The sequence below is a fragment of the Misgurnus anguillicaudatus genome, chromosome 5 (genome assembly GCF_027580225.2).
Source record: "Misgurnus anguillicaudatus chromosome 5, ASM2758022v2, whole genome shotgun sequence".
In the NCBI taxonomy this organism is placed as follows: Eukaryota; Metazoa; Chordata; class Actinopteri; order Cypriniformes; family Cobitidae; genus Misgurnus; species Misgurnus anguillicaudatus.
Genome location: NC_073341.2, coordinates 2,370,404 through 2,383,469, shown reverse-complemented (window position 1 = coordinate 2,383,469; position 13,066 = coordinate 2,370,404). Strand labels below are relative to the sequence as shown.

The 13,066-nt window shown below is 36.0% G+C and overlaps 1 protein-coding gene across 1 annotated transcript in view; it reads right to left on the bottom strand.

Annotated features, from left to right (window-relative positions):
* The window catches only part of LOC129414436 (uncharacterized), a 32,666-nt gene extending 31,017 nt beyond the window's left edge, over positions 1–1,649 (bottom strand). Inside the window, exon 1 of the mRNA XM_055168498.2 lies at positions 1,346–1,649. Coding sequence (XP_055024473.2) covers positions 1,346–1,435 — 90 coding nt within the window. The 5' untranslated portion in view covers positions 1,436–1,649. The remainder of the gene's footprint in view (positions 1–1,345) is intronic.
* Between the last annotated feature and the right edge of the window lie 11,417 nt (positions 1,650–13,066).

The following is a 13,066-nucleotide window of genomic DNA, read 5'->3' as shown; positions in this document are numbered from 1 at the left end:
AAGAAACGTAAGCCATCATCTAATAATTACATGAGAGTCACTCGGGAGACGGTTGCTTGTTCTTACGACAGCATCAAGCTTCTCACATTGACCCCAGGGGATCCTATGAAAAACTTTCCATAATTTTGACGACCTCAAGTATAACCGCAGCAATGACAGTGATCTTAATATGACAAAGTAAGTGTTTTCATTAATGCAATTACTGTTTATTTTTTTAATCAGTGTATACTACTGTTCAACTAAATGAATATAACATGACAAAGATGAATGCACATTTATACATTGATTCAATAGATTTATAGCATTTTGAAAAAAAATTGTCATGGATTTATTGCATTTTGTGGAAAAAATAATTCGTTTTTAAAATAAATCTTTGAAAATTCAAATTATGGATTTGAACTTTTAATGTTATTATAACCTAAAGATGCTATGTGAAAGTTTGTAACAGAAAATAGTGGTTTTCATCTTGTCACTTTCTTGGAAACTTGTCAAAATGGATTTATTGCGTTTTGGAACCAAACTCTTCAAATAATCTATGGAAAAACTACTTTATTACTACTAATGTTCTCTTGTTTTTATGCTTAAAGACACCAAAAACAGGAAACATGCAAAACTTGTAACTGTATAGTGTTATTTAATAACAAAAAAGACAAAATGGAGGGAAAGTAAAAAAAAAAGACCAAAACCTCCCCCTTCATTTTCCTCTAAGAGTTACTCTTTTCTTCCTACACTTTCTCTTTATTTGTGAATTTTACCATCAACTTTGATATTTACATAGAATCGCTGTGTTTTAATCATCACATTAATTTTTGTGTAGTTAGGAGCAGAGGACATCAGTGAAGTGTTTGATGTTTTAGATTTGAGCTTAAACAAAAGTGTAAATACAGATGAATAATAAGATATTAGTATGGGTACTGGAGATGAATAGATATACAGGTATTTATAATAAGTTCAGTTTCATAGATGTACACCTATACAACACAAGACAGTAACTAAATATGATGTTTAAGATATAAAAGTGTAAGATACAGGAGGCTATGTAGCCTATTGGTACAGGTAAAAAACAGTAACTTTTAGGAATTGAGGTTCAGAAACCCCAAAACTATGTTATGAAGTTTTAATAAACGAATAGTTTGCAAAGCAATAGCTGCTGTGTATTACAGTTAATGATTCATTCCCATGCGTTCAGGGTGTGAGATTTACCTGTAAACACATCCAGTTTTACCACATTGCCATTTAACACTAAACAGGATAGCAAAAGATCGACATGATCTAAACTTGTTCAAATGATTAAACCTAATTTAAATAAAGTTACTGTATATAAAGATGTGTAAACCACGCTCACCTCTCTGGCTTTGTGAAAGTCCTGTCGGGTGATCTTTATACAAAACGATAAATGAACCATCACAAACACGATACATAGCGATCTGTACATGGCTCAAACGAAGAAACATTTAGCGATACATTATGTAGTCGTGTAAGGTCAAAGTAAAACAGTAGCAAGAAAGAAGCAGAGTTAAGTTAAAGAGAAAAGTTCGTGCCAGTCGCAGTCTGCGCTCACGAGCTGGGGGCGTTGTGTAAAATGACACACGAGCTCCATCTGTCACCGCACTTCCGGCGCTCTGACGGGATTCCTAAACTTCACCGAAGCACTAACCTAACTAAAAGGTCAATAACAAAACGTGGTTTTACTTATATAAGAAAGAACGGAAAAAAAACCGTGGAACCTACTTCATGCTATTTTAACTAGTTCTTAGCCCCTAAAATAAACATCACATTATTAACTTACTTATGTTGCTCTAAAACATAACAGCTTTTAACTAAAAGAGTCAGCTGGATGATTTATTTCAGTCATATTTACAATCAGTGGAGGTTGATGTTAATTTATGTCTCGGGCTATGCATGCTACAGTATGTTAAGATTTAACTGGAAATAAAAAAAATATGATTTAGATAACGAGAAGACAGTCTGTTTTCATATAATTTGTATACAGTAAACTTTTTTTTATTAATGAACATTTATTGTACATACATATGAAAGCAACATTAATTATGTCACAGGAACCTACAAGGGAAGGGGAAGGAAGGGAGGTGGTATCAATAAGTCATTTCATATCAAGTTTGTGTAGTAAAGAGTTCATCATAGAAAAAAAGAAGCATCATGTTGTTTTCTTTGTTGTTAATTCTTCGAAGCGTGGATACTGAAATTCAATGAGAAACATTTTAAATATAGGTTTTTCTTTTTTGAATTTCTGTTTGTGAATGTAATGTTTGGATACAAGTATAAAAAAATTGGTAACAATTCAATACATTTCTGTTTGTGTGTAAAATAAAAAACAACATCTCTTTTTGTAAAAGTGTAAGAATTATCAAGAAAAACGCAATGTGATTAGATAACATCAACCAGAAATTACGTACTCACATTCATAAAAAATATGCAAAATGGATTCATCATCTTTGTTACACAATGAGCATTTTTGGTCAATGTCTATGTATTTGGAAAGCAATAAGTTACATCTTATGAAGTATTTTAAACTGAGTCTCTAGTATCATGTTAGAGATGCAAAATGGTAACAACCACGTCTTTTTCCAATCAACATCTGGAATCAGATTGTCCCAAAAAAAAATTCCTCAAGGAGAGCTCTTATTCTTACTATTTATCACGTTTCTAATGAATTTGTTGTTACATTTTCTATCAGTGAGCAAATATCAATCAATGGTGAGTGTAGGATTATAACAACTCTTTTGTAAATATGAGGAATGACATTTCGTAAGTTGTAGAATACCAGAGGGAATGTCTTTACAAACAGTGATAAATTCATGAGCACGTATGGGAAAATTAAAATAAGACATGAAGTTTTATACAGTAAACTTTAAATAAACTTATAAAACGGTTAGTTCCAATCCTTGATTCTGATTGGTCAATAGGTGTGCTTTATTCATGATAAAACACTGCTATGACCGCTTCACCCAACGGTTCTATTTAAAATTACTGCGCCCTTAGCAACACCCTTAGCAACACATAAACATATAATGAGACAAAGTCTGAGAACAGTTTGTTGTTTTTATTTGAGCTTTCATGTTGTTGTTTGCAGTCAGGGACTATTTTTTCTAGCGGAAGGAATGCTTTTATTGATTTAACTTCATGAAAGTTGCACTAATATTTTTTTTACTTTAATGTAACCGTTTTATAAAAGCAATAAGGTACTCGAGGCAAGTGCTGTATCGTGAATAAGTAACGGCTGAAGGGGTTGCAGGCACTCCGCTTCGCGTCGTGCCTAACAACGCCCTTCAGCCGTTACTTATTCACGATACAGCACAGCCTCTCGTACCTTATTGCTTACATAATATATACATTTTGACGCAATAGACCCCTTTACAGCCCACGTAATCAAATAGCCTACGCGCGCATTTAGGCAACAGAAATGGTGTTATTACCCAGTGGTTCTTCTAACGTGTTAGCAACTCAGAAAGTTTAAACGGTTTCCCAGCATAAAAATGTCTGATTGTTGCGTTTGGTTGCACGAATATAATATACTAATAGGCCAATAAGTCAACTTTTTATAATAACTTTCTCTGTCTGTGTTGTCTGTCTGTGTCGCTTCCAGCTGATTCTTACCGTACTTCCAGCGTACTTCCGTTGCCAAACTGCGCGCGCATACGCTGCCATGTCATCATTGTATTCACCTTATTTTTCACGACAACAAGGGCGGCGCCATTTCGCTCATTTTGTCAACGTTCTTCCGGCCGCATACATGATGAGAAGCTGAGGCAGTCGCTGAAGGCGACGTGTTAAACTTAAAAAGCTCACTCAACTGCCTTTATGTATCAATCTTACAAATTATAACGAACGGGAAGCCGACTGAGGAACACCCTTATCCCAAGTAAAGGTTCGACTACGATGTTCCGGTAAATTTAAACCACGGCGGGTGTTGCAAAGGTGGCCAGTTTCAGGTAAGCTATCTTAGCTAACTGTGCTCGTTCGCCTAAAGTTAGATTTGTGAACTCCGTTCTACAAATACACTTAAGATCAGTAACGTTAGTTTATAAAATGCAACTATTTTGAATGATTTTAATTGTCCACATTATATATTTACGATAGTACAACGAGATATTACATACATCATATTATTACAGTAGCCCACGTGATTCCTACAAGTTACTGAGATTTCAGATGCTAGAATGTCAGTTCATTCCTCATTCAGATATTGATAATGACCTATTAAACAACGTATTATTTAACACTGAAGTTAAAGGTTGTGTGTATAATGTTACTGTCTCTTTTTAATGCATCTCTCTCTTACACACTGTTCGGTTTAAGTATGGGTGCCATTTATATATTAATTCTCATGATGCACGTTTATTTTAAATACTAACATAAAAATGTTTATGGTTATATTGTTTTAACAGATGCATTGATGTGTAGTGATGCAGTGAACAACTGTGAGGATGATACAATCAACATGTTCCTAAACTGTGATGCAGAAACACAATGGGAGGATCCATCCGTCTCTGACCACAACTACACTTTAAAATCACAACTCAACCTGAAGCAACCTACATCTGATATGGGAAAACAATGGTGCGGTTTCCCGGACAGGGCTTATTCTGGTACCAGGCTAAAATGCATATTTGAGCTACAATAATTTAAAAACACCTTGTACTCACATACCTCAACGAGTGCCATTGTACGCACCAGTCTTGTTTTTTTGTAGGGTTTGTTTGTAAAAACTAAAATGTCCTAATATAATTAAATCCTAGTCCTGTAAACCCTGTCCGAGAAACTGCTCCAATGTGTTGAGCTGGCACAAATGTACAGAAACAACCATCCTTGTCAGCTTTACACAGGGTTGATATTGCATCCATTACACAGTCGCCAAGCACTTTACCAGTACATACACCAACAGCTTCCAGATATACACTTGGGATCAGCTCCTGATGACTCTAATAAAGCTGCATCTTAATTTATTGCAGGGTGGTCTTGCTGAAAAGTTAGCTGTTTCTTAGTCCATAGTTATTTTTATAAACCTTTACAATGTGACCTGATTTTACCTGTTGTAAAGTTACATTAAACCTTCATATGTGATCAGATGTCATGCAGTGATATTAAACATTTACAATGTGGTATGATGCCATGCATTTATATTAAACCTTCATAATGTGATCAGATGTTACCTGCCATGCAGTTATATTAAACCTTTACAATGTGATCAGATGTTGTGCAGTTATATTAAACCTTTACTATGTGATCAGATGTTACCTGTCATACAGTTATATAAACCTTTAGCCTACAATGTGATCAGATATGATCTGTAAGGAATTTCTTAAACCATATGTGAGCTTTAGATTCCACTTAAAAGGATTTAAGTCTCCTGATTTGAAGGAATAAGTGTTGGCAAGTTTGCAAATGAATTCTATCATGGTACATTACCACATAAAAACGAAAAAGTTATTGGACTGGCTAAGGTGCACATTTGCTTTAAAAAAGACGAAATCACTGTGTAAATATTAGTAGGCATAAGTAGTTTAATGATTTTCAATGCTGCTCCATCAACTCCTGACAGGACAAGGTAACTTAATATGTCCCATAGGTTACTTGCCGCGGACGCTTCATATCGTCTAACCACGAGACGATTGATGGGACAATAAAAGACTATCCGAGCGTCGTATGAAGTTTTAACCGTGCTCCTAATTTAAAACATTTACAGCAGTAGCGATATTTGTCATTTCGCTTAAGTTATAGTGAACTACAAACAATCATCTAACCACCAAACTAACTACCGAATGCACTGTGCCATATTAGCAGCGGAAGTCTGTTGACAAAATGCGGAAGAGCGAAGAATTAAAAAGGGGCGTGGCGGAATAAGGTGAATACAAACAGTAAAAGGGTCTATAATAAATAATAGTAATGAATAACTTTTATACTATTATAGCTAGAGTTTTGGTCATCATTACTACAACTGTGAAATTGTTTTTTTTTACTTAAGATTAAAAAAACATTAGACCTTGGAACTGTATAAAAGAGTAGTATAAGTATATGAATTTAATATTAATACTAATTAATATAATAATACTGGTCCTACTTCACAAAAAGGCATCACAATGCTCTTGTCACATTGTCACCAATGGCTAAGCCCCCATAAGAATGAAATCCTTGCAAGAATAATAGTAAGGGATCTAAAATAGAATAAAACAAATGGAACAAAGGGAATTGTTGTGCCAAACCTGGAGTAGCCAGTATGATCTTAATCATGTTTCTTAAATAAAGTCTTGAATAAATTAATGATATGCAGAAGTGCAACGTCATTCACATCAGAGAATTGTACTGGACTGCATCAACATAGTATTGAAGCCACCCAACAGGAATTAAATCATCTCCTTTAGTGTTCAAAAAGTTTTGATGGCCAGAAAAGAAAGAAATATTACGCAAACCCTACTGAAAAAATAGGTGGCAGTAGCTGGTTTAAACTGGTCCTCCAAGCCTGGAAAAACTGGTTGGTCAGCTGGTCTTCCAGCTTAAAAAGTGACCAAAACACAGCTAAACTAGCTTGCTACACCAGCTACAACCAAGCTGGGAGATCAGAAAAAACCAGCTCACCAGCTTCTGGTTTTAGCTGCTTCTTTTAGTAGGGAAGCGGCACATTTACAGCAACTATTCCAGCACAACTAAACATGAACTAAGATGATGAGTGCCTCAGTGCCAAATGTATCTTCCAGAGATTCCATATTGTAAAATAAACATCTTTATGTTAAAAATAACCATCAATCGTCCATGTTTATATACGTTAATAAAAATTGTGAACATTGCAAGTATTTACAATGCATTCACGTTGTCGCATTTGACAGATGCTAACTTATAGTGCGTTCAAGTTATACATTTTTAATCAGTGTGTTCCTTGGGAAAATGTTCTTAACATTTTTATTATGGTTTCATGCTGTCATGAAAGAAATGTCATACACACTAGTGATAAGGATCCAGGTTTAATATAACAAGCAGTAAAGATGACAAACATAGCTGCAAGCAACAAAGATGGGTCTAAGCACTATGACGCCACTGCTACAGGACGGCTCTCAGAAGCAATGAACATGGGCACATGAATTTAAGCACTGAAATAAAAGAGGGGCATTTCGATGTATATTGTAAGTGATACATTTCCTGCTGAAGGTTTGTGATGATATGACTGTGATATTATTCATCCATGTAATGAGCCCACTTGACCAAGTACACATGAGAGACATGTGACACATAACATGCTACATTTAATATGGTCAAAAGTTTAATGGAGAAAAACAATTTAAAGGTAAACCAATCATCAAGAAAACTGCAAGCAAGATCATCATAAATGTAACGTAAATTGTAAATTACATTGTATTTTGCATTTTGTATATGATCATCATTCTACACAGTTGTATGCCTACAGCATTAAAAGGATTTGAAGTCTAAACTTGGCATAAGACTTAAGAGTAAGGGATAAAAGAGCTTCATAACATTGACTTATAAGAATTGACTTAAACAAGAAACAGTGCCCTTTCCCCCATCCAAAAAACAAACAAACGTATCATTTATTTTGCAGTTTGCTTTCCCTTATTCAATGCATGTGTACATATTTGTAAAATGTGCAGTGACATACAAGTTCTCACAGTTAGCAAATCTAAAGTAATACAGTATGCATAAAAACATCAAAGTCTACCACAGGAAAAAGGTTTGTGCTGCAAGCGCAATGTTTTGTGCAGTTTATCTCGAGATCTTTTTGAGGTAGCAGGTGCACCACGCTAAAACACAAGAGCTTGCACTACTAATGCTGTACAACGACACTGTACTACACGAAAACTAGATAACAGACCAACAATTCACCAGGAGTGATAATCTCACCACAGCTACAGCCTGACAAAATACTACTGCCTGTATGTAATCTTGGTTAGACCATTAGATTTTATCATTGACTTTCCCATAACTGAAGATTTGTATTTTAAATATTCAAAGTCACCTGTTTTATCTTTATAAAGAAGCATATAAGAAAAAATCTCTCGACAATGAGTGGTGTCTGTATACAAACAGCACAGGTCAAAAGTTTAGAGTCACTTCCCTCAGATGTTTCTCATGATCTTTAAAACCTTTGATCTGAAGACGTAGGCTTAGATGTGTAAAAAGATTATCAGATTATGTACCCGTGCTAAAAGGCAACAAACATGCGGATTTGTATTAGTTTTTCTTGTTAAACAAAGGTCACATAAAAACTTGGAAATCTTTTTCAGTGTGTATTGTGTGAAAATTATTTTGAAACCAGGACCAACAACTGCTTGTAATAAAGAGCATGTTTGATAAAATAGGTACGGTTTAAAGTGAACCAGATAAATCACTTTCAAATGAAATCACCCCAAAATGAAAATTCTGTCATCATTTTCTCTCACCCTCATGTTGTTGTAAAATTCTGATGATCACAGAAGAAGACATTTTGATAAATGATGGTAAGCACCCGGCTGATGGTAACCATTACATTTCATCATATTTGTTTTGTTTTTGACTATTGTGGAAGTCAGTGGTTTCATCATTTACCAAAATATCTTTTTTGCAAACACCATTAACACTAGTTTCACCCACCAATGTCTGGTTGGAGCACTAAATAAAAAAAAGACGTCCTGAAATTGAATCCGCCTTTTGCAGATTATTGGATCCGGATAATGTACAAACATACGAAGGTGCAAATATTATCTGCCAAAATAGATAGCATCTAATTACTACAGTTATTGCATTTTTGAGATTTTTACTTACACTAAAGAGTTTTTGCTCTTTGCTCCCCCTACAGATTGGAAGCGGAATTGTCCATTACCACTGTTGTAAATAATGTAGCCTACTGCAGCAAAGCTGGCTCTGATTGGATTGTAGGTCTGCCGTAAAGCAAGTTTTTATAGTTTTTACTCGAACTACAGGACCGCGACCCAATGGTTGGAAAGATGGTTGGCCAATAGAGGGCTGCAAAGCGAATGTGAAAGTGCCGTTCAGCCTGTTTCGAGTGGATGAACAACTGAAACGTTTTTGGAAACGTTATTTTAAGGTAAAAAAAACTCTTTGGTGTTGCTTTAAATTGATTTTATTTATTAAATAGTAAATAGCATACCACTAAGAAAATGCTGATATTGTCACTTAGTGTAAATAGCCACTGCCATATTTTTATTGAGACTGGCCTGTTCAGGGGTTTTCCTTCTTTTAGCTCAAGGTAAACCCAGTTTTTTTTACCCCAATGCTAAGTAAATATTGGACAGAACACACATTGGGTTAATAAATAATATGATGGGTTGCTTCAACTCATGGTTGGCTTAAAAACAACCCAGCATAGGTTTATTTATACAGTAAGTTAATGTATTACCTGTGCCTCCCGATAGCGATATAAGCAGTATGGAGGATGAATGGTGTTTTTCTGTAGCTTTTTTTTACCAAGTAGTAAAAATAAGTAAATTTTAGGCTGAATTTGTGAATTCCATGGGTTTTTAGGCAGATGGTGTCTCCTTGGAAGGTCAGGTCTACTAAAAACTCACAAAACCTGTACCCTAGGGCTGGTCATGCAGCAACAGTTACTAAAACAAACCCTTTTGTTTTCAAAACAAAATTGAATTAATTACAAAGTTGTACCATACCATTTATCTAATAACATACCGGTATACATTTTTGAATGATAGTTTTGAATGATAATTTTACTGTCCTTTGAAGATTCTAGACATTTTATTTTGAAAGTGCAATTTCCTCTTTATACATTTCTTATTTTAACAGACATGCTCTGACTGTGTACAGGAGACAATAACACTTATCAGGAAGCGAGCTCATGATAGAAAATAAATGTGTGACTACTATGATGATGTCATCATTGTCAGTGACATTTTAATGCTGAAAACTTTATTACGTCAATAAAAAAATGTATTCAGTTTTTTAGTCAAATGTGCACAAATCTAGCTATAATAGGCACATTGAGCAGTTTTGACTGAATTATTGTGTAAGTTTATCATAATTGTTTTAAGGGGATATGCATACAGTGTTACCATGCAAACAAATATCAGAAAACCAGACAGCCGACCTCTGAGCAACTACCTGTACTCCTATGGATGGCTTGGTTTACATGAACGCCTTGTAGCCTGAGGGTGTCTGGGTTAGGTTGTCTCACAGGTGAGGTGACTAACTTATGCTGTTGCAATACTGTAAAAAAATGTCAAATCTGTAAAAAAAAGCATTTTTTTTTTGTTTCTGAAGTAGCACAAACATATTGCTTTATTAATATTAGTGTTTGCCAAGACAAGTATCATTACTTGTTTGATATCTGATTTGAACAAATATTAAACTTTAGTGTACACTGCAATGGAGAGGAATTATACCTCAGATTGTGTCGTAATGAGGAGACACATTATGATGCTATAAATCACTCTAAATCATGTCATGCCTTTGACCAATGTTTAATGAATTGTTGGGAACAGGAAACCCCTGCTTAGCAACACACTATAAAACGTGGCTGTAATTATGCAGCTGTTTGCCAGTAACTTACATTTAGATTTATGTTATTTAATGGCAACAGTTTGTTCAAAGTTAATTTAACATTAAACATTAACCAGTCTTTGTCTTTGCACAATAAAACTATTAAATAACAGCCTCATGCAAAGCATTCTGTGAACCAGAAATCCTCATCTACCCTTTTCTGTTTTTTCCCTTCAGAGTTTGGTTCCCGGCTGATATGTTATGGTTTTATTCTGTAAGGATAGGGACTTGTGGGTGTTTCATGTTCATTTGACTTTGAGCGGACTGTTACCAGTAAATAACCTCAATTTAAATCTACAGTAAGTTGCTGGCAAACACCTGCCAGTAATACTGCAATTTCTACACACAGTCCAGAAACACTTTGTCTCACTCCCTCCAGGTACACATTTAGCGTTTGCTTCAGAGGCTTCTGGAGAATTATAGGTCTTTGTCAAGGTAGAGAAGTGCTTGCTGTAGACCCAGTCTATGGCAATATTAGATAACATCATCTTGATGCAAGAGATCACATCCTTATCCAAATAGACAGGTGGACACATCAGAGATGGCGAGTGGTTCTTTACCAATGTGTGCTTCTCTCGTGTTTACATAGCAAGTTAGCAGATGTTACACAACAGCCTGTTAACATGAAGTCCATCTCAATATTCAAAGTCATATATGACAGTATAAACATTCAGTCTACCTTCAGTGTAACAGCACAGTCCCTTTAGATATAATCTGAAAATGTGTCAATTAAATGCACAAAAGTGTCTGTCTAATAGATAAATGTAAAAAAGGTTGTAAACAATGGAAAACCAGCATTTAACTTTATATCAGGGTTCCCACACCTTAGTTAACTTCAAATTCAAGGACCTTTCAAGTACTTTCTGGGTCCAATACCCTAGGACTAAATGTGGGGACACATTTCAAGTGAGAGCAAGGTTACATCGTGTTACCTTACAGTTCCCTTTCGAGGGAACTCGCACTGCGTCACTGCGGTGACACTTTGGGGACGCCTCCAAGGCTAAGTGCGTCTGAATGTGTATATCAAATTCAACCAATGGTGAGGCTTAATGACAAAGACAGGGTGATGCAAGAACCAGGAAGTATATCGCTATCTGAAATATTCCCAAAGACGGCGTTACAGGGATGCAGGAAGTATGGCAAGGGAGACGCAGCGTCTCGTTCCCTTCTCAAGGAACAAGAGTTACATACGTAACCAGAGACGTTTTCATGTGTCCAAACCAACTATGCAAAAAAACATTTTGGTATAAATCAACATTCGCATACAGAAGATATAAGCATTTAAAGCGAACAGTTTAGCACGGGTGCTTAAAAAGTCTAGAATGTTTACACATCGAATAATATGGATTTTATCCAGAAAACTTCTAGCATAAAATAGATTCAAGTACTTTCAATGACCTGTATCTATGCATGTATATTTTCATCCATTGGATGAAAGAAGCTGCAGGCAGGAATAATGCAGATGTTTGACATGTCTACAGTAAGTAGCTGTGTAACAGAAATAACTACAGGATTAAAGTTGGCCGTTAGCTTTAGTAATTTCAATAATTTACTTTAGCCTGGACTTTGTAACTTTGCAGATCTCAAACAGCTATATTACACATTAAAATAATAATGTTAAATCAATGAAAGCATACAAAAATTTTATTGATAACTTCGATCTCAGAAACGGCGCACCTTGTGGGTTGTTTGCATGCCACTGTAGTGAGTTCATATCAATAGTGGTGCACAGATGGTCAAATGACAAACCCAGCTTGTGTGTCATCTGAAGCTCATTAATGCGGGACTAGAGACTATCGCCCATTATTCACAATGGGAAATCACCAGCAGCTACAACAGTGGTGACCAGTGCGATGTGTCAGAGCACACAGTTCATGGCAGCCTTCAGCATATGGGCTGACGACCCAACCAGGTCTCCTTGCTAACTGAATGCAATTGCCAAAAATGCATGTAAGGGCCCCGATCATTGTGATGGGGTGTGGACGGTTGAAAGAGAGTGACCTCCTGGTGCATCACATCAAGTGCAGAGGCTACGGCACCTGGATGAGCTGTTGGACGGACGCAGGCTGGGTAATGTTTTAGGCCGTTATCACAACTGCACCATTCCTGATAGCTGTTATCTGAACCTCATTATGGACCAAGTGCAGACATTCATGGCAACTGTGTTTCCTGCCAGTGATGGCCATTACCAACAGGAAATTGTGTCATTCCCCAATCATCAAGGAGAAGTTTGAAGAACATGATGGTGAATTTCTGTTAATGCCTTGGCCTCCAAATTCACCTGACATGAACCAAATTGAACAGGTTTCCGCTACATCACCACCATCCCACAATATACAGGCACTGCCGGACCTGCGGTTGACATTATGGTATCAGATTCCCCAATTGCCACCATGTCAAATCAATGCTTCGTGCCTCAGGGCTGCTGTTTTTTTTTTTGTTTACAAGCTGACTTATTAGCTTGGTGACTTGGTTATGTAACATCTTTATAAACATGCTTGCAAATTCACCACTCAAAACAAAGAAAAACTGGAGAAACGTGTAC